At 45.8% G+C, this 22,381-nt stretch overlaps 1 protein-coding gene across 4 annotated transcripts in view; it reads right to left on the reverse strand.

The window, feature by feature from the left end:
* Nucleotides 1-22,381, reverse strand: part of LOC308314288 (unconventional myosin-IXAb-like) — a 125,627-nt gene that overhangs the window by 21,588 nt on the left and 81,658 nt on the right. For all 4 annotated transcript variants that reach the window (XM_080761830.1, XM_080761829.1, XM_080761831.1 and 1 more), the window contains 19 exons: nt 20,497-20,586; nt 17,954-18,070; nt 16,750-16,884; nt 15,076-15,197; nt 13,422-13,563; nt 13,050-13,245; nt 12,601-12,720; nt 11,508-11,583; nt 11,039-11,182; nt 10,745-10,784; nt 10,274-10,396; nt 9,771-9,851; nt 9,468-9,578; nt 7,782-7,904; nt 6,859-7,008; nt 3,721-4,040; nt 2,027-3,352; nt 1,818-1,905; nt 1,476-1,709 (listed from right to left, as the gene is read on the reverse strand). In XM_080761830.1, the coding sequence (XP_080617956.1) occupies nt 1,476-1,709; nt 1,818-1,905; nt 2,027-3,352; nt 3,721-4,040; nt 6,859-7,008; nt 7,782-7,904; nt 9,468-9,578; nt 9,771-9,851; nt 10,274-10,396; nt 10,745-10,784; nt 11,039-11,182; nt 11,508-11,583; nt 12,601-12,720; nt 13,050-13,245; nt 13,422-13,563; nt 15,076-15,197; nt 16,750-16,884; nt 17,954-18,070; nt 20,497-20,586 (3,738 nt within the window). The remainder of the gene's footprint in view (nt 1-1,475; nt 1,710-1,817; nt 1,906-2,026; nt 3,353-3,720; nt 4,041-6,858; nt 7,009-7,781; nt 7,905-9,467; nt 9,579-9,770; nt 9,852-10,273; nt 10,397-10,744; nt 10,785-11,038; nt 11,183-11,507; nt 11,584-12,600; nt 12,721-13,049; nt 13,246-13,421; nt 13,564-15,075; nt 15,198-16,749; nt 16,885-17,953; nt 18,071-20,496; nt 20,587-22,381) is intronic.

Genomic DNA, 22,381 nt, shown 5'->3' on the forward strand with positions numbered 1-22,381 from the left:
TGTCCACAAAATCAGACTGCTGGTGAGGGCAAATACAATGTTGATGTCGCTCACTGAAAATATCTGATCTACAACCTGCTTCAAGTTGTGAGCGTGGCTATTTCCGGCAAACGATACGGTCTTATAGCAATTATAAATCAGCCTTCATTGTTCCGAGTGTCCAGACTGAGACATCTTTAGAAAGATGTTGTCTGACATTTGTGCTTGACATTTGAATCAGATGTCAAACCGCCTACGAATCAGTCATCTCTTGTCTTGATGAGAGAGACCAGCGTGGAGGGCAGCCTGGAATACAGAGTGACCAGCGGTTTCACCTTCTAATCTAACCCATGAGATCACAGGTCGTTTGAATGCAACGCGGCCGTCTAGCGCAGCCAAGACAAGTGGTTCTTTGAGTGATATTTCTCTCTCTTTTCCATCCCAGTGAGCTGATGAGTATAACAGCACTGTGGAACGACAGACAAAGGATGACACGCAGCACGGGTCATGATCCAGCACTTGAACCCATGGTTCTTCTCTCTGTGTGTGTGTGTGTGTGTGTGTGTGTGTGTGTGTGTGTGTGTGTGTGTGTGTGTGTGTGTGTGAGTGTGTGGGGTGACATCGACCGGCTGAGTCAGCAGGACATTCCCTCTTTGTGTGAAAGGTTACAGCATGGTTGTTTTCCACCTTCAGAACAAGATGGTGAGAAGACTGGCCGTTTTACAGTCAGAGAAACGGTTCTCACATCTATCCTACAGCAGCAGCGGCGGGGTTAGCAGCAGCAGTGTTAAAAGGTTCTTCTGGCCCCCCAAGAAAATAGCCAGAGAGGAGCATGGAGGGTCTTGTCAGTATAGGAAGGTGTTGAAGATTATCGGTCGGTCAGCCGGAGGGGTTGCCAGGGACTGACAGAGTAGGGCTGCATGACACGCACACACAAAAATATATTCTACCTGTAATATTATGTACTGTGAGCTGCTTCTTTCGTGTAGCTTTTACTCTATACGTTCTTTCTGACTGTGCAGAAAAGGTTTAAATAAAATTTGACACCGTACTTTCCTTAAAAAATAAAAAATAAAATCTGTAGTTCCGGGACAGGGAAAAGTAGATTAAGTCAATTCTGTTTCTGTTCCGTTTCCGCTATTCTCCTAAGAAAACAGCTGTAGCCGTTTGTGATTTGTGTGATTGTGTTTCGTGATTGCTTCCTGAGCTCAAACTGGCATTAAATAAGTGTTTATTTATTTGTACCTCCTCCTGCGTGAAGTGAAGCTGTTCATGTTTTCTCTGTATTGATTTCCCCACACAGACTACAAGCTGAGAGCGAGGAAGTCCTTCTGACGTGCCTGGGTAGTTATTTGTAAAAAAAACAGCTGTGTGCGTCTTTGTGCCCGTTGTCCATAACATTGACCCTGTCCTCAACGACTGTCATTTTGTCAGTGTGACTCATCGTGCAGCCCTACTTTTCAGCAGTCCACGAGGCATTGTGTCGCTTTATTTACCATCTCAGAGTCACTGTGGAAGTCACCTCCGTCAGGGGAAACGTGTGTTGTGGGGGAGAGGGGAAGGGGCAGCGTGCGGGATGAGGAGGGGACGACGGGGGTGTAGAACACGTCGTCATCGTCGTCGGATTGGGTGGCGCCCTCAGAGTTGCAGCGCGTCAGGAAGTCGGAGCGCGTCCTGGACATGCGCGGTTTCTTTTTTTTAGGACCTGGACGACCCAACAGCAACTGCTGCTGCCAGGCAACCAACCACATGGGGAGGTTATCATCAAGGTTAGAGATTGTGTTGTGTGTGTGTGTGTGTGTGTGTGTGTGTGTGTGTGTGTGCCCAATATACTGTACCTCTCGGTTTCTGGATGCTGCGGTACTTTTACCATCATCTCTGAACAGGGTCAGAGACCTCTCCTGGTTCACCAGATCCTTATCAGACCTAACCAACAACGAAGAGAACAATTTGTAATCAATAACCACGATAAATAACCTTTGACAAATAATATCACCTCAATCAACAATGGCATTCAATATTGTGCAGTGGAACGGGGTGAACTCACTTAGAGAAGGGCAGTTTTCGTCTGGGCGGAGAAAACACAGAGCTCGATGGCTTCTCCATCATGAACACAGAGCTCGATGGCTTCTCCATCATGTTTACTATAACCTTCTGGGCCGAGCTCTTCTTCTGGGCCTTTGGTGGCTTGGTGTCGAGGGGGGCTGGGCTGGGCGCGTCCTGGACGGGCCTAGCCGGCCTCTTGTCCTCCTGGCTGGGCAGAGCATCAGGACCCTGAGCCCTGCTGGGCTCCATGACAATCTGGATGTCCACCTCCGATGAGCACGCTCCCGCTTGTTCCTGAGGAGCCACGTGAGCGTTGGCAGGCAAAGAGGATCTGTCCTTCCCAGACGAGTCTCTCTTTGCGGGGGCGGCAGTCTGTGGAGGCTGTCCGTTCTCCAACGCCACCTCCAACCCCACAATGGAGGCCTTGGGGGAAGCGGTCTTGGGGGAAGCGGTCGAGGCTACGCTTGTACGAGAGGCTCTTCCCTGGGCTTTGGCTGCCTGCAGCTCTCCTTCGTCCGCAGGGCTTTCCTTCTGCATGCTGATCACCACCACCACCGGCCGTCGAGGGGTGGACTCTCTCCTGTCTTTGCCAGGTCTGCTGGGGCTTTCAATTGTGGGCTCCTGGACGGGGCTTTGGTCAGCGGCGATATAAAACGTTGCACGTGGTGGAGTGTCTTCTTTGAGCCACGGCTCCACAACCGTTGCTTTTTCATGAAAGTTTGAATCTCTAAGCCCCTCGTCGAACGGTACAATCTCAGGATGGGAGGACTCCAAGCTGAGGTCGAGGGGGCTGACAGTTGATTGGCCACCGAGGTAACTAGAAGCCTCGGTTTCCATTCCGTTCACACTCAGAAGTTCAAAGCTCCCGTGGCTCAGCGGGGACCCTTGGGGTGAGTGGTGCTGGTCGTGGTGGGGTTGGTCCTCCGACTCACACGGGGCGGTCCTGTCCGGGGCGGAGGCGTCTTCAGGGAGAGGACTTCCTCCCCTGTCTGTGTTCCTTACCTTGAGCAGCTCCAAGCTGAACTGGGCCTGCTCCAGTTCTCTCATCCGCCTGCTCTCGCGCTTGGACCGCGTCGTCCTGTGGCTCGTCTCGTCGACGTTCCTGTTTTGAGCCTCGGAGTCCTCCTCTTTGTCGGCCTCGAACATGTCTGTCGACTCTGGCTTGGAGGCCGGGTGTTCCACGGAGACGTTCTGGATGTCGTCTCCGGAAACGGCGAGGTCCACCGTGGCTTGAGAATCCTCTACCTCCTCTACCTCTGCTTCTAGTCTCTTCTGCTCATTCAGTAGCTGTCTGTCATGTAATCGCTGCACCTTCAGTTCCATGAACCTGAAAGATCATCGTCAACCATCAGTGGATATGCATAAAAAATGCTGTTTCATTAGTCACCACCAACTGTTGGAAAGGTACTATTCCAACAATCCACATAGATAATATGTAACCCATTAAATTAAGACAAACTATTTGTAATTCAAAACTATTATTCAAAAAATAGCAGATATACAAGCTCATGCTGTAAGCTTGTGGATCTGTTATTTATGAATAGCCAACGCTAAACTCTAAAATGACACAGAAGCTCACAAACTAGACAACATGGTACGTTCTTCGAGACAGCAGAAAAATGACCAAAACATGCTTTGGACATACAGTAAACAGACATACATATTGCGTTTTATTGCACTCTCTCATCAACTCACCTGCGACGCGCCAGGTACCCTAAGCCCAGGGCCTGCAGTCCCGTCACCGCCCTGTGGACGCTACAGTAGCGGCTCCTGTCTCGGTACCCCCGCCAGGCCGTCTGGACCATGACGGCCGCGAGCGTCCGGCGGCGACGGCGGTAGTGTCTCCAGCTCCTCTGGAGCACCACGACGGAGTCTCTGCACAGCAGGAACCTCCGGCGCTCGCGGTAGCCCCTCCAGGCCGCCTGCAGGCACACCGCCGCCCCCTCCTGGAAGGAGGCGGAGTGATCCAGTGACGACTCCCGAGACTGCTTGAAGAGGCAGCTGCGCCACCATCGCTGTGGAAAGCACACAAAGACGTACATTGAGACGAAGGTACAATAAGACCTGAATGATGTGATAATAGGACAATGGGTCGTCATTGATGTCTGCCATCGTACTGTACTTTGGCATTATTTGCCACTTACAGTATGGGTAGCAATATCACCTGTGCAGCAACTAATCTCTTACTAAAAGGACCTTTCCACACATCAATAAAGAGTAGAAACATTTGTTTTGTTACATCTATAGCGATAAAATCACATCATCTGTGTTTGTGCGTGTGTCTGTGTATTTATTTTCCTGAAACAATTATTTTACAAAGGTCGCAATCATTAAAAATATACTGTTTATTCTTGTCCATCTGTCTCTCATTGACTTCAATGCATTCCATCAAACTTCCGGCTCCGATTTGGCTCCCAGGTGCGTCAGCATGGCAGCCAGGCGCAGAACGCTTCCATTCCTGCTTTACTTGGCCTCGCTATTACAGCAAGTTCAGAACAGTAAATCCGTTAAAATGGCTGCCATTAAGGTTTGGGATTGGGATCTGGGAGTGTAATGACATTTTACCTCTATGGTTCACTCTCTCCGTTACTGTTACAGACCTGCACTCCCAACAACTGACTGACTCAAACACTGCAACAAATCTCACCCAGGAAGGCGTTTATCCCACACACAAGAACATTTGTGGTTTTTTAAAGATATTTCTGGGGGCTTTTTGCCTTTATCGATAGGTTTTACAGTAGTTTGACAGGAAATGGGGGGGAGAGAGAGATGGGGGGAAGACACGCAGCTAAGGTAGTCGGGTTCACGACTCTAACCCGCAACGCGGCCGACCCAGGCCAGAACATTTGTGTTTTTTTCATTATCCAAGCCCTGATCCATAGTTTGACAACCAATGGAACGAACGAATGAGTACCAGAAGCTATTGGAACCTAACATCCCATCTATTTCATAACAGTGTGCTTTGCGTAACGACGAGGAACTAATACAGATGTTCTTTATCACAGAGTACACAACTCTGTGTCACATCATGATCGTTAAGAGACTCTACTGAACATCATCTCAGCTTCTGCGGAAACAGACACACACACACCATCCATGACAGAAGTGCACTCGCTGCATTTGTGAGACACGGATGAAACCGTAAACCATTACCCACATTCCCCACGCGGTTTATTTATTCAAGGAACTACGACTTTGAAGAGAGATGGAATCTACAATGTTAATAATATTTAAAACATTTTTAACATTTCTTTTTTAGTTCCCAGTTCATATGCAATCATCCGTTTAAGTCCATTCCTGTTCTTCTTCTGCCAGCAGACGCTCAGTGGCCGTGATTGGGTTTGTTTTCCTTCAGTCTGACAACGATCTGGACGTCTCTCTCCTCTCGACCTCGTCCTCTTCCAGGAAAAACATGCCGTCCGAGTTCTGGATGTGCCATTATCCCTCACTCTGTTGTTCACCCTCCTCTTTCTCTCTCTCTCTGTCTGTATCACTCTCTCCCTCCCTCTTCCCCTATCTCCCATCCTTCACCCATCCCCTTTAATGATCTGCTCAGTTTCAACTACTTTTCTTTGCACCCTCTCTCCCTCTGCTTCCCCTCAATAAAGTCTATCTTTCTCTTTGTTTTTTTACGGGGCACTGGTGATGAATGATGGCCTCATGGGGTGACCCTCTCCGGACACAGAAAGGTCACGGGTTTGATCCCCATAAGCATAGCGGACATGTTCCTGGAGCTGAAACTGAAACACTATACACGCTGGCCTGTTTCAAGTTGCTCCAGTGTCAGCGAACTGCCTGAAACATAACACCGTCTTTCTCTAATGTATCTCTTGTCTCATCGCACTTTCCTCTCTGTATTTTACTTCTGTTACTCTCACCCCCTTCAGTCCCTTGTTCTTTCATGTCTCTCTTTCCCCTCTGGTGAGAACAAAGTGCTAGATGAGTCAGTTGAGTTCAGAAGTGTTCTTTTTCCATGCTTTCCGTCTCTATTTGGACTATTAAGTGTAGTCTAAACACCAAACCCGTTCGTCTTCATCCCCCTAATCACTGATAGAAAGATTAAACGGGTAAGTGGAGGCACACACACACACACACTGTGTAGTGTGAATTATGGTGCATCATTAAAAACGATTCATGAATATTAAAGTTTAACATCTCTTGTAGTAATATTGATTTTGGAGGGTGGGACATTCGTCCCTATAAAAACAAAAACATAATTATAATTTAGTGTAAAATGTTAGTAAGCCAAATTTGAGAGAGACAAACCAGGAGAAAATCTACTTTATCAACCTTTCTCTAGTCCAACAACACACTTTTGCGAGAGTTGGGAAGATATCTGAAACTCTGTCTGCAGTCTGAGCCTCTACTGGCTCCAACTGGGATGGACTATATTCCTAAAACACTGGTTTTGAACCAGTGGTCCGGGGACCACCAGTGGTTCTTGAGGGGGTTCCAGGTGGTCCCCAGCTAAATGATGGAGAGTTGATGGAGAGTTGAGTCCAAATGGACCCTCGTAGTCAACTCTTGAGAGTGTAAAATGAAACCAAGTGGGCCCGTTTCATTTTAAGTTATAGGCTAATTAGTTTAGAAGAGGTATGCACAATTAGAGAATGTAGAAGAATTGTTATTTTTTATCAACTTTGCCTGTTATCTCTCCAACATCAATACAGCATGGAATTGTGGACAAAATCTTGGGTCTGAGAGGCTAAATGTCATCAAATTGTGGTCCGTGGCTCCAACGCTGCATAAAACAATGGAACCATGAAAAGGTCCCGAAAACCACCGTCCCAAGTGAACAACCTCCGCCGGGGCCTGATCACTGGTCAGTCTCACCTGCACAACACTGGCAGCCTTCCTCATGCTGACAAAGTGCTTCCTCTCCAGGACGGCCCGGAAGCGGCGCTGCAGCGACACGATCCTCCTCAGGACCTCCGTGTGGAGGAGGGTCTGCAGACGCTGCCGCTCCGCCTCCCGCAGGAACACCTGTGGAGAGACAGGGAGGGTTAGCCACGCCCACCCATGTAGAGGAGAGGCGGAGACGAGCCCACGTCTCTCGTTGCTCGCTGCCGGACCTTTCCCGATTCTTCCTACAAATGTCTCTGAATAGATCATGAAACCAATCCGAGAGTAAAAAAAAAGGATGTTTACATGTGCAATGTTAGCTTTGACTCTCTATCTTCCGCTTTTAGTTTTATTTTACTGGGTTCTGTATCCTGTTCCCTCCTGCTATAAATGCGGACCGGCTTCCTCGACAGGATCAATAAAGTTTATCTTTATCACAGGGGGAAAATGATCTGCTTCGGTAGAGACTGATGCTTGTATACAGTACACCCGCCCTTCTGCAGAATGCCTCAATTTAGACACACCCACTGAACCACCTGAACCCTGGTGTCCCCATTGCGGGGGAAACATTTGAGGGAAATAACAGATCTACAAGCTCGTAACGATTCACAATGCCAAGCGCTGTGAGCTTTTAGATCGGTTATTATCAGTAGGGCTTAGGCTTTATTACCTAATTTCAACCAAAGTTGAATTTGCGGGGAAAAAAACACAAGATACCTGCTGTTTGTTGCGAATATAACTCTGGAGCATTCAAAAGTGAGTTGCGAGGCCCTGCTTTGTTTTCATGGTTCTGTTCTTAAAGTTTGGCTCAGCAACAGGAGACGGAGTATGTGTGTGTGTGTGTGTGTGTGTGTGTGTGTGTGTGTGTGTGTGTGTGTGTGTGTGTGTGTGTGTGTCTGTGTGTGTGATCATACCATAGTGTTTCCCACTTGGTAGCCTGCTGGCTGCAGGTGGACCTGTCTGAAGAACTCTCTGATCCCAGACTTGGTTGGAGACGTACCCCGCGGCAGGAGAATGTGGAAATGACGCACAAAGTCCTGGAAAAATGGGTTGTTGGTTGGTAAAACACATATACAATACTGTGTGACACATACATCAGAGAGCAGACACAATCTTTAGAGCAGGTGTCAGCAATTAAGTTTGGCCAATCTTTTTTAGATGAAGGGCCAGAACATAATCAGTGGCTAATTTAAGAACTGGAACTTGCGACAGACCGCTAACTATATTCATTCCTATAAAAGGTTAATAAGTAAAGGTTTGTGTGTTATTATAATTTAATTTATTTTGCTTTTTACTCCTCTTCTCCCCCATTTAGCCAATTCATTTTCTCTCCACACACATTTCATGAGGAAACGTCCGACCTGCATCAACTATCAGTAAGGGGATTCACAGCGTTCTGACCGTGACTGAATGACAGTGACGTTTTGACCCACCGTTTCTTTTATTTGCAGAGGGGAACATTAACTGCCTTGTTATTGTGCTCCGTGCTTGAACATTCATTGCGTGCGTCATATCTATTGAACATTGTTTGACCACTGAGTGAAGTTCTTGGACTGTACATTGTCTGCAGGAAAACGTATGAACATATATTTGGGGCATGTAATACACTGCTGGGAACCAAAGTGTTTGTCTGTTGTGTGTGTGTGTGTGTGTGTGTGTGTGTGTGTGTGTGTGTGCATGCGTGTGTGTGTGTGTGTGTGAATTTACTTTATGGTTTTGTATGGTATTGTGTGTTTATTGTTTGTTGCAGGGCTCGATATAATTATTTGTCAATCCCGTGTATGGTTGTTGGTGCTATTATTATTTAACCCTTTGTGTCAGACCGGCATTTGACCCGACAAACCGATACACCGCGGTGGACCACGGTGGAGCGCCCCAATACAGACAGGTATGTGTGTAGTCTAACACACTGAAAACCTGCATCTCCCGTCCGTCAATCACCCACACCTCCATGGACTGTATGGTCACGCCTCGTGACATCACGTCTCCATATATGGTCATGCCCCGTGACATCACGTCTCCATATATTATGGTCACGCCTCGTGACAACATGTGACATCATGGAGACCCTCAGATCTCCATATATGGTAGTCAGTCCATTATGCCTCGTGACATCACGCCTCATGACACGCTCCATGTCAATCTGACATCATCAAACCCTCTACACTCAAGACACGCCTATATATGGCCATGAATCCTGGCCATGGCCATGAACCCTGGCCATACCCGTTTTACATTTTTTGGTCAAAGTTGATCCCATGCCAAAGCGACAGCACTCGACCAGCAGTCTGCCGTCACCCATGCCGCGCGGATGCGCCGATCTGCCCCAACAGCGCAAATTCCACACTATGGATCTCCATATGTGGAGCTGACTATCATCACCTGGATCTCCATATATGAAGATCACGACACTGACCTGATCAAACCCTGGATAGCCATACACATGGTTTGTTGTACTAGATCTGCATATATGAGCTGGCCAGCAACTCTACATCTGACCTCACTGACTCCAGATTAACAGTGAGGTGATGCACAGAGCATGACATGTTGAGGGCTAACAGGGAGGTGATGCACAGAGCATGACATGTTGAGGTTCTAACCTGGAAGGTGTACTTGATGCTGTATCCTGACTGGCGGATGCGGACCGTCTCCAGCATGCCCGTGTACCTGAGCTGCCTCAGGACCAGACTGTCACTGAACCTCAATGGCAGCTGAGAGAGAGAGAGAGAGAGAGAGAGAGAGAGAGAGAGAGAGAGAGAGAGAGAGAGAGAGAGAGAGAGAGAGAGAGAGAGAGAGAGAGAGAGAGAACAATAAGGAAAGATGATGAAAGTGATTACTGTAGTAAGGAACCGTACCGAATGGTGGCTTCATTGAACTCATAAAGGTCTGCCCGCTTCACTCACCTTCTCAGCATTGGAGCGGATACACTTGACAAAGTAAGGCTCTGATTGGCCCAGAGTCTCCATCAGCTTGTTCAGAGAAGCCTGAACACACAAATCAACATGTTGTAAATGTAATGTATATTTAAATGTATTAGACCAACATTATGGCTTCATGGGTCTTGTCATAATCATTTTAATTGCATTGACAAGCACAGCACAATTAATCAGTCAACATCTGATACAATGTTATATATATATATATATGTATATATTTTTTATATTAATACAAAAATGAAAGATGAAACCGAAATGACTGCGTTATGCCTTAATTCTCATATATTACAAATATAGTATTGTTGTGAGGAAGTGAGGAGGTCGTTGGGCATTGTTCAAAATACAAGATAAGATACATGTCGATAAGGCCTTCATATTGATCCTTTGAGGGAAACCAGGCTCCACTATGCAAGTGTCCCAGAGCTGTAGAACATTTACTACAATGTGATGTACTGGGCTAGAGAACTGACCTGGAACTGGGCACTGATACTGGGCGGTTTCTTCTTCTTGTGCAGGTGGAGGAGGGATTTGGTGATGCGGTCGTGGAGTGTCACACTGCTCAGGTAACGCAACGACTTCACATCCAGCAGATGCTGGTTGAAGACAGACAGACAGACAGAAAGACAGACAGGTAAGCAGACAACCAGGTAGAGAGGGAGACAGACAGAAGGACAGGCAGGCAGGCAGGCCCAATCTCAATGCAGTCTCTAGTTCCCTACTCAGGAATAATGCAAGATGCACCGTGATGTAAAATTACATCAACGGCGGCGAATGTGTTAACATGTTAATGTTAATTAAAGTGTGTGAGTGTTCAGTGCTCAGAGCGCTGGGTGGATTGAGATTGAGCCACAGAGACAGGAGTTATATACTGTATATGAATATTGATCAATAATGATTGGCTGTTTGGTCCAGGTCATTCAGGTAGTAATCATCACGGTTACCTTGGGCAGACTGAGTTTAGGTTTGTAGTTCTTATTTCTCCTGGAGGAAGAAAACAGATAGTTTACAGTTAGTCAGATGGACAATAGAAACAACAGAGACCAGGAACAGGAAATAGAAAGTAAACGGACTGTAATCTGTAAATATATGAATAATATGAATACCAGATCGTTTAGAACAGTTTACACAAAGTCATGTACAAAGAATTACGGATTTTCTGTGTGTGTGTGTGTGTGTGTGTGTGTGTGTGTGTGTGTGTGTGTCTGTTTGTCTATCCATTAGTCAGTGTAACTCACAGTAGTATTCCCTGGGCTCTCTCTAGCAGTTTGCTATTGGTGGAGTTGATGAAGATTCCATCCTCTTCCAGAGTCGGACCCCCTGCTTGGGACAGACGAGACATCCTGGAGTTGCGACCGTTACACCCAACCACAGGACCGTCCCTGGAGAGGGGGGCAGAGAGAGAGAGAGAGAGAAAGAGAGAGAGGGGGGGGGGGCAGAGAGAGAGAGAGAGAGAGAGAGAGAGAGAGAGAGAGAGAGAGAGAGAGAGAGAGAGAGAAATTCAGGTCAGGTGTGGAATAAGCCAGAGAGGGAAGTGGAGGGATGAAAATGCCATGGCATGAGAGAGAGAGATTATACATGGAATGAGACGAGAGGGAGAAGGGTGGAATGAGGCAGACATTTCATACGCTTCAAAACGTACAAAGTGACCAAAGAATATAGTCTGGAAATAAAATCTGAAACACCCAAACTGATGTGTTTACCTACCAGTTGGACTTGTCGTTGAAGGTATTAGCTCCTTGAAGGTCAGACAGGGGCGTTCGAGGGTTCCTTCTGCCAACGCCTGCACGACACAAGTCTCATTTTATTATGTTTCAGCATGCAGTTTGAAGGTTCATTGAACAGTTAGCTTATAGTTAGTTTAGTGTACTGCAGCTCAATTCCTAGATCTGTATGTGCAGGGCCGTGCAGAGAGCACTGGGGGGGGCAGGGGCTCAAACTCCAGAAAAGGGCACATGTGTGCGCGCCAATTTTTGGGGGTAGTCTTTTTGTGGAGTCTTTCCCTTGTACCATTTCATGTCATTGGACAGTAAATTAAGCAATATGTTCTCATTAGTCTGAAACTAAAACTGACTGATGATAATTCATTATGATAGTGGAATTTATCATTACTTGTCAAATGTTCGTCTTGAAGGGCCAATATGGCCCCACACGCTCTGGGGGGCCAATACGACTGGAAGGTCGAGGTTCGATCCCCGGCCGGGTCATAACAAAGAAAACGGGACCCAATTGCTCCCTGGCCAGCATCAAGGGTTGGACTGGGGTAAGACCCTGCACTATACTAGCGTCATGTCCAGGGGATGTATTACACATCAATCTGCCTCACACTACAGAAACAGGAGATAGCCTACTGCCCCTATGGGCCTCATGGCTCGGCGAGGCTTACTTACTTACTGCAGATAAATACGAATACATTTCATACTGTATATTTTGGACAAGAGTGACTCCAAACTGTAGTTTAAACAGTTGTTAAAGTAAAGGTGTACAAAGTATTCAATGCTCAGCCTTGGAGAAAAAGAAACACACACTATTTCCCTACAGTTTCATTAGAAATAAGGCTCCTCACTGGAGCCTACACAGCTGGTAGAGCTCTGATGATTACAGAGGACTGGCTCATAGTAACATGGAATCAGATGGAACATTTTCAGCTTAGTTTATTTGAGTTCCAATCATGTTTTAATGTTAGCGATCACTATGACCTACACTATGACCTTTTACAGCCATGCCAGTACAAGCCAGTACACTTCTGCTGCTGGCCAACAATTCCATACTGTAATTCATTGTATCCCTTTCGTCTTACTGTATTTCTCGTCCTTGCACCTCTGCAGAATCTCCAGGCTTCGCTGGTGAACAGGGTGATGAAGGAAGCTAAAACTCTGCACTGCCTTCGGTGCGGAACAGGACACAGCAGAATCATTACCTGACGAAGGGACGGACGGGTCAGAAAAGAGAGAGAAATGCATTTAAAGATTCACTAGTAAACAAAGTACAGCACGTTTACCTACCTGAGCCACCGCATTTGGGTATCAGGTAGTGTTGTTGATAAATTCAGTTCTAAATCCTGACATTTTAATGCAGCCCCATCAGGCCGATGGTCTGGACTTTTTCATGGTCTGGACTGGAGGCTTGTTTAAAATTTCATACAAATAGTTTATATATTCTTTTTTGTATATTTGTGCGTGCGTGCGAGAGAGTGAGTGTGAGTGTGAGTGTGAGCGCGAGTGACTGTGCGTGTATGTGCGGCCTCACCAGTTTTTTTATCTGTGTGTCTACGCCCGGCCTCTCTGAAAGCGACCAGGGCTCTGAAGTAAGCTCTGAGCACAGCCCAGCGGAACGTGGCCACGGGGTCGATTCCCATGAGCCCGCAGATGAAGGCGTTCTTACTGCTCTTCAACAGAGCCACGATGTCCGGACGCATGTGGTCCGTGTTCTTCTCCCTGAAGTCCTGAAGTCGCAGGGACAGAGAGAGAGACAGGGAATTAGCATTTTAGAAACGTGGCCACTGTCAAGAGTGCAGTGCAGAATAATGCCTGTATTGCTTCAATCTCAATAATAAGCAAAAATTGCTCAAATAAAGACAAAACAAACTAGTGTTATAAAGTAACTTGTGAATGAACATACCTTGACTCCGTATTTGACCTTTCCAGCGTAGTGTCGTATGATGAAGGCAGGCTCCATGACAGCAGGAAACTCCATGTAGCTGTTTCCTTCATGTTGACGCTTAAACTTGTCCAACAGCGTCTGGTTAGTGGCCTGTGGAAAACTAACAAACACGGTGCCAATCAAATAAACTGGACGTCATTAACGGAGGACAGGTATTGCATGCAGTACAGACTGATTCAGTAAATAGCTAATTTACTGAGCCTGACACCAACGCAACTAAGTATAAACGAGGCTTTATTCTGCAACTTTTGCAGAAGGTGCACCAACTGAGAGTATCCTGACTCAAAACATGAGACCCTATACATAACAGAGGATGGCAAAAACATCACCCAGAACTCAGATGGCAGCCAGGCAGTACCTCTATACCCAGAGGAGTAGGATGAAGGAAGGCCCAGAGGCTCATAAAAGACCCTACTAACCCCATCAATGGAATATTAACTCTGCTACTGCCTGGCAGATCTCAGTCCAACAGGGCAGGCTCAGGGACAGCTACTATCCCAGACTTAAGACTTTTGAAGTGAAAAGGTGAACTGCAATAGGAATACTGTGCAGATTGCGTTCATATCTTGTTTGGATATTTCTATGTAGACTGTACACTATTCTTCACCATTATATTGCATTTAGAATGTACACTTTATTGCCACCACGGACACCGTGTAAGTCTCATTTATACTGCTTAGTTAAGACAACGCCTGTGAGCCAGATTGTTTGACTTCATGTAATGCGGAATGTCTCAGAGGCTGTGAGCCACTTGGCTCATACCTTCTGAAAAATGTTGCAGCTCACACTGTTGTCATTAATGTCTCAGAGCTGTGATTGGTGGACCGGCTGGGGGTGTGGAGCATTCTGTGTTGCTCAAGGAGTGACTGTCTATAAATGCCAATAACCACATGAGGCAAAGCTTTTTCTTATAAGCACGCACACTTTTCAACCTTTCAATCTTGATCCTCAAACCTTATGGTTAAGGTTAGGCGTGTATACTTTTAATGAAGTATCTTATGAGGAGGTACTGATGAAGCTCAAGGCCCTTAAAACTTCTAAAGCCACTGGTCACGACAAATCATCACGTGCTGAACTCCATAAAATCAGCACTTGGTTATCAGACGACACTCTCGATACTATTTAGGTCAAACACAGAAATTGACAGCAGCACTTGCAGCTCCTGGCAGTGGCACTTGTCCAACGTCATTTTGATTATGCATGCACATCCTGGTACAATAGCATAAGAGCCTAAAAAAAGGAAACTGCAGACCTCCCAAAATAAATTAGTTAGGTTGATCCTCAATCCCCATCCACTTCTCCTCCCTACGCACTTTATCATCCTTGAGCGGCTTAGAGTGGAGGAGTCTCTCTCAATATAATATAATGTACGGTTCACAGGAATATACACAATATTGTTCCCACGTGTTTATGCAGCTACTTTTGTATTCTTCAGCTTTCATTACGGTAAGCAATGGAATACTTAGTCTTGTTATTAACTCCTCCAGTGGGAAGTGAGGGAGGCCTTCATAGCATTAACGGATCAACAAAGCAGGGATGTATTATTTCTAATGTAGTGCTACTAGCGCACACACACACACACACACACACACACACACACACAAAGACGTACTTGCACTCCTCATCCAGCAGGTGGAACAGTGCTGTGGGTTTCTTGCTGATCAGGTTGATGCAGCCGCTGTTGTCAATGTAGTCGATGTTGAGCCAACTGATCCCTTCTGCCCTGTACTCCTCCTACACACACACACACACACACACACACACCTTGGGGTCAGAACTCAGAAGAACCCTCAAGTCGTTAGATAACAAGTGGTGAATTTGGGTCGTGTTGAGGGTGTCTGTCCACATCTCCTGGTTTAGCCACACTGCATCATGGGTAAGGCATTCATAAGTGTGGAACACTGTTTTATTCACAGAGAAGTGAAAACAGAGAGTGCGTGTGTGTGTGTGTGTGTGTGTGTGTGTGTGTGTGTGTGTGTGTGTGTGTGTGTGTGTGTGTAAAGTAGACAGACAGATTTACAGCAGACTAAACAGGGAGAACAGGCAGTAGAGAGAGAGAGACAGGCACAGCTGACATATTTTGGTGTGTGCTTGTGTGTGACTGTGTGTGTGCACTCTGTGTCGTGCGTGCGTGCGTGCGTGCGTGCGTGCGTGCAGTTGAATGACTCACTGCAGTGACATCAGGCCTTACAGCTGGTCATGGAACAGCTGTAAACATCTGTGTCTCTGCTTCCAGAACCACATGTAACGTTATAGCCATAACTGACCTCAGATACCATTACAAAAAGTAACAAAAACAAAACTAAATATACAACCCCCCCCCCCCAAAAAAAAACAGGCAAAACATATAATTTGGATAAAGTGTTTTCATCCATTTCTCATACGAGTGTAAACACTCTCTGAGTGGAGTGGGTTCCCTGCTGTTAGCTTTGGCTGCAGCTCAAAGCAGTCTCAGTACAGGGCAATCCAATCCAAGTGCTGTTTGACCAATTTTTATATCATTTATATATTTAGTGATTAGTGAATGAATCTGTGGCACGTTCATTTTGTGCCGATGCCTGATGACACGTTCAATTTAGTTGAGTGTAGCTGGCTGCTACACTAAAATGTATTCAATTCAATGAAAGGTTGCAGCCTGTAATTGTGCAATGTGATGGGCTTAATTCAGTGGTTCAAATCAAGGTCAATTATGTATTCTGCATTTGAGCACCACCAGGACCACCTCTCAGACCCAAGACTTAGAATATTTAGTTGTCTTTGGATAGGATTGTGTGTAGAATGAAACCAACTCTACATAATTCAGCTGGGGACCACCGGGAACACCCTCAAGGAGGTCCCCGGACTACTGGTTGAGAACCACTGGTTTAATTGATCAAGTCTGTTGCAATCCATCACCATGGAGATTCAGAGTAGACTAGAGTACTGTTTTGATTGCTGTACCATATCTCCTAAACGGTTTAGCTTTCCCCCTCTACTCCACAATGTAGTCATGTTCATAATAGCCCCCATCTTTAAATATAAATGATTTGTCTACCTCTCTCTTCTGTTCTCAATCAACCCCCACGATCCCCGCCATCTCTGTTTTCCATTTATCCCTGGCTTTTCAACCAGCCCCAATTAAAACGGCATCAGATCCACTGACGATAAAGTGTTTTGTTTTGTTCTGATGTGGATAATTTAACAGATAATAGATCTGACATGGGGTCAGGGCTGTTTGAGAGACAATTGTCTGGATGAGGAATAGAGAGGAGAGGAGAGGAGAGGAGAGGAGAGGAGAGGAGAGGACCTGTTCCAGTTTGAAGATGTGTTGGTTAAAGTAGTGCTGAAGTCTCTCGTTGGCAAAGTTGATGCAGAACTGTTCGAAGCTGTTGTTCTCGTAGTCCTCAAAGCCAAAGATGTCCAGCACGCCGATGGACAGCAGCTGTTCAGAGAGGACAGACGAGACGCAGCACAGTTCAACAACATCCTGAACACCTGCAGCACAACGCATGCACATCTACAATGAATACAGACTGAACACCTGCAGCACAACGCATGCACATCTACAATTAATACAGACTGAACACCTGCAGCACAATGCATGCACATCTGGAATGAATACAGACTCGGAGCAGATTAAAACATCATGATGGGACGATGATGATTTGAAAATAACATGTGCAGAAATGTATCAAATAATATATTGAGAAAAAGGATTTAGAAGGCATATGCCATATGCTCTGGGGCAGAAACCTCTTGTCTTATCTATCTTTTTAATAAATGAACGCCCTACTTGATCATACCACACAGCGTCATACAAAAGCACCTAAAGTGGTATGTATGAGCTCGAGAGCTTGTACATCTTCTATTTTTTTATTTGAATTCTGAAAACAGTTTTGGACATACAGTATGAGATTTCCACCCAACAAAAGGATTGAGATTTCCACCCTAGGTCTAAATGGATTATGAAACAGACAGAGAGCGAGATGGACAGACAGACAGACAGAACATGTATGATGTCAATGCCAAAGGGAAAGACACGCGCACGCACGCACACACACACACACACACACACACACACACACACACACACACACACACACACGCACAGTGCACCATAGGGGGTAAACTGAGCTGAGATGAACATGATGCCATCTGGCCCAGAGTTCGCTCGCACACGCACGCATGCACACGCACGCATGCACACGCACGCATGCACACACACACACACACACACACACACACACACACACCACACACACACACACGAGCACACACACACACACACACACGAGCACACACACACCGCGAGAGAGGGAAGGGCTGAGAATGGTGTGTGATCTAATCCCTTGGATGCCCACTGGGTGCAGCCTGCCAGCTGCTATACACACACACACATCCTCACACCTATTCACTTCAGTCACACATGAGAGACAGCCTTCAACGCAATACAGAGAGAGTAGAGAGAGAGCGTGCGCGCGCATGCGTGTGTGTGTGTGTGTGTGTGTTACCTTAGCCTTCTCGTCCAGGTCCTTGGTGTTCAGCAGGGCATGGTTGATTCTGAACACGATCCAGTCAAACAGAGCGCTGTACAGAGACTTGGACATGGAGTCCCTCACTGTGCCCGCCTGATGCACACACACGTGCACACACACACACACACACACACACACACACACACACACACACAGCGCCAATATTAACAGTTGAATCAGAATCTTTACGGGCTGTAAATGGTCTACAGAAGTGGGTGAAATTCGTTTTTGCGCGAGCTCCATCGTATTTGTTTTGAGTAAGAGAAAAGAAAAAGAAGAAGGGGAGGGGGGGGCAGGGAGAGTACAGGATAACAAATATAGAAAAACAGAGAAAGGAAATCTGATATGTACATTTATTATCATTATTAGAAGATGTGACTCTAATTGCTAGCTACTCATCATTGATTGGATAAACTGGCAGCCAGGATGCTAACAGCAGCACATGCTATCACCAGACTGCTGTCATAAATAATGTATAGGGCGCCGGCGCACTACTGTAACCTCAATGAGATCCTCAAAGAGAAGGATCTTTGTTTGATCAGCATCAAGGCCCCCCGAGGTCTGCATCCGGCAGGGACATTGTACCTCACAGCCGGCAGGTGTCACGACGCTAACAGCAACAACTAGTGTCAGGTTGCTGCGATTAATATCGCAATGAAAGGAAAAAGCTATAACAATGACAGATAGCGATGTACAGTAGTCCCAAATTAAACAGACATTAAAGCTTCCAACGGGGCTTATGGTGTGATAGAAGACAGCGTGTTGGAGAAGAAACAGAGGAAACCAGAAGTGTAGGGCAGTACAAGGCATTCATGCTGTGTTGATTTTCACAGCAAATTTTGAATTAGTCTTAGTCATAGTCTTTTGAATAAAATTCCATTTAGTCATACATTTAGTCATATTTTGTGGTAGTGGTAACGAGTAATGGCAATCATTTGACATGCACACTTGTCTCGGGCCAAGCCGCACGTTTTGATGTATATAATCAATTGCTTGGCTTGTGTAAACCGTGCGGCCGGTATTAACGGATGAACTTTGCGGAATAAATATTATAATATTATTAAGTAGGGAGGAATATGTCGTAATCCAAGCTGTGTTTTGCTATTGCATGGCAGGCACACAGACCAGTACAACCAGTACTGTACAACAGACAAATACTTCACCCAAATTCTTGTTAATTCTTGTTGACAGGTTGTCTAAACCATACCGTTGACATGTGACCTTTACAGTACACAGTAATAGCAGCCAGGCAGTTGTTTAACGGCGTTGTTGCATGATGGAGGTGTACTGTAACACTTTAGGTGTTCTGACAGCAGTGCCAGAGCTTTAAGTGCCTCCAGACGTCAGTCGGACGCCTGATAGATCCATAAACCAACAGGGCTACATTATGCCGCCTACGACTAGCCGCTCTGTTTACAGATAATGAAAGGCACGCTATAAGCTAACGTTAGCGCACTAACATGGGAGACTAGAGATCTCATCTTGGCAGCTATTAAGTGTTATTAAAAGAGAATGAACAGCAGAACATAAGAGACATCCAAAGACAGAAGCGTATTGTTTCGTTTTACGTAATAGAGTAGATTTGCTGGCTCATGGGAGGCATTAGGAATGTATGACAGCAATTTGGATGGTCTGAGAGCAGTAGGGTTGGGTTAAAATTATCTTTTTGTTTTGTTGTTGTGATGGATTACATGTTCATTTCATCTGGTCTGTTTTTAATTTGACCATGACGTCAATAGGCAAATATGCACTGGATAAAAAAAAAACATTTCAATTCTATTCTGGACTGGGTCAAAGTGGCATTGAAAAAAAATCATAATAATAATAATTCATATAATATCCTATTATTGATTTCAAGGCTACTGAAATGATTTAAATATCGCTCGTGTCTTCTCTCTCTCTCTCTCTCCTTGCATTATTGATGGTTTGATGTATTTTTAGCATCATCGCTGTTCCCAGTGGTTATGCAAGCCGCTGTGAATAATTCACCTCCTGTAAGAGGTTTCACGAATCCTGGAAAACCTTGGAAAACCCTGGAGAACTAGCATCGCTCCCACTCCTGAATCCCAGGCTAGGAGAGCCCTTGAATGTCCAGGAACAGAAAAGCAGTAGTGACAACATCTGAGAGCCGGTGAGGCTGTGTGTGTTGGGATGTGTCACTGACCCTATACTGTAGCATCCCTATTCTGCCAAAATAGCAGATCTTCGAGCTCTCAGTGAGCAAAGAAAGAAACCAAAGACATTCGGTGCAGAGAGGTGGGACAAAAACTGTATGTACTGTATGTCTCCTCCACCTTCCTGTCATTCTTCACTAGAATTCATCACAAATTCCATAAGAGTTTGTAACAAAAGAGGAGAAAATACAGTATAGACGTGTGTGTGTGTGTGTGTGTGTGTGTGTGTTCTCTGCACTTCGCGTGTGTTTGTCTTGACAGGAAACAGGAAGTCACGCAGGAAGTGGACCCCTGATGAAAAGTGTCCCACATACAGACAAACACACTGTTGTTCGAGTGCATTACCTCAGCCATCCTGTAGGGGACAATCAGTCTCTCTCCCACTGTCATAGTCTTCCTGGTAGTCAACGCTTCCAGCAGCATCTCCTCTTTAACCTGCGCACGCGCACACGCGCACACACACACACACACACACACACACACACACACACACACACACACACACACACACACACACACACACACAGAGTAGGGCTAATTAGACATTCAGTTTTACCAGAGATTATCGTGTTTTCTCAGAGCACAACGTGTTTTCGAAGTCCCATAAATCATAAAATATAGATCTATTTTGAGGCTCCAAAAATAGATATGGACACAGCTGGAGTGTGCAACGCATGCTCCTTGGCACCACTGTTTACAGCACGTTATCATTCCTCAGCGTGGAGGCTCGCGTCATTATCGTTATCATTCTTGATGTGGACTGGCCCGTAATAGCGCTATTATGTCAATTGGCGTGCAGCCATGCATTAGGCAGAGCCGTACTGATGTTCAGTCCCTGTCATTCTGTGGCCATAGCCGAATGGTTAGAGAGAGAGCCCGAATTGAACGCCGACGGTCCCAGGTTCATTTCCAGGCCTCAGCAATGTGTCGAAGTGTTCTCGAGCATGACACTTAACCCGTAACTGCTCCCCGAGTGACACAACAACTGCTCCCAGCATGGGTCCAAAGCAGAGGATGAACCTCACCTAGAGTATGTGCAAACTGCAAATATACAGTGACAGAAGACACCACAAGGAGTGTGTATCTAAATGATTAATTCATGAATTATTATTAAATAAAACACAGCAGCAAGATTTGTGATAAAAGAAGGTTAGCCAAAGCTAATGGAATACAATCTGTACCGAGTAGACCTCTAGACCTACTACATATAAACAGAGCTGCTACCTTTTAAATATGCTACCTTAATAGATTATTAAGTTGATATGCTAAGATATCGCACGTCTTCTTGACGTAAGCAAGGAGTCAAGGACACATTACAGGACTTATAGGAAGGAACAACTCCATGCCCAAATATGGTGTCAGCTAGCGGCAGCACTGCGGCCACTGAGGGTGGTCCACCTTCCACTAGACGTTTTCAGTGAGCATCGAGCTTTTGTTTCCCCCCCGCCTCGTCGTCCTGACATCTTTATATGTCTTTCAGCATTGTGCAGCCATTCTGTGGTGATGCCAGAAAGATGTACGTAGGACACTTTCACTGTTTACCTCCTCCCACGTCTGTTTCACGTCAGCTTTGTTGATGATTCATGCAAGAGCAGATCCGTTTCCTCAGCAAAACAATAAATCAAAAGCACACCTGTGTGAAATGTGAGGGCCGCTCTTATCATTATGTCGATGTTATGTTATGTTACGTAACATGTCGATTTGCTCGTCCACATATGACGTACATTCTCCATTCATTGTCAATGGGAATTTTATGTTTGTGTAAGATTCTAACCCTAACCCTAACCCCAACCCTAAAATTCTACACTAATAGCTGAATACAGGAGTGGCTAGCGCCCCTCAAAAAAATCCACCAACTTTCCAAATCCCTCATTTAAATAAAAAGGTGCACAAAAGTGAAATTCTCTCAGGCTTAAGTTAAACCACAGTCCTTTGTTTTCTGCATGAATCTGAATCGCTTTGGGGAAGAGCACGGCCACTGATGGTGGTCCACCTCCAGTTTACACTTGATGTTTCACGGTGAGATTTTGGTGATTGTTCTCTCCATAACATACTGTAGATATCACCATCTCTCTCCTCTAAACAGCAATGCATTGCGGTAACTGGGTGCGTCGGTGTGTCTAGCACACACACACACACACACACACACACACACACGGAGATCCGATAGGTCACTCACATGCACACCATCGGGTGGAAACCTCATATCTGCATGTTTCAAATGTTCACG

Source organism: Protomyctophum bolini, assembly GCF_963924005.1.
Source record: "Protomyctophum bolini genome assembly, chromosome: 4".
NCBI classification, from domain to species: domain Eukaryota; kingdom Metazoa; phylum Chordata; class Actinopteri; order Myctophiformes; family Myctophidae; genus Protomyctophum; species Protomyctophum bolini.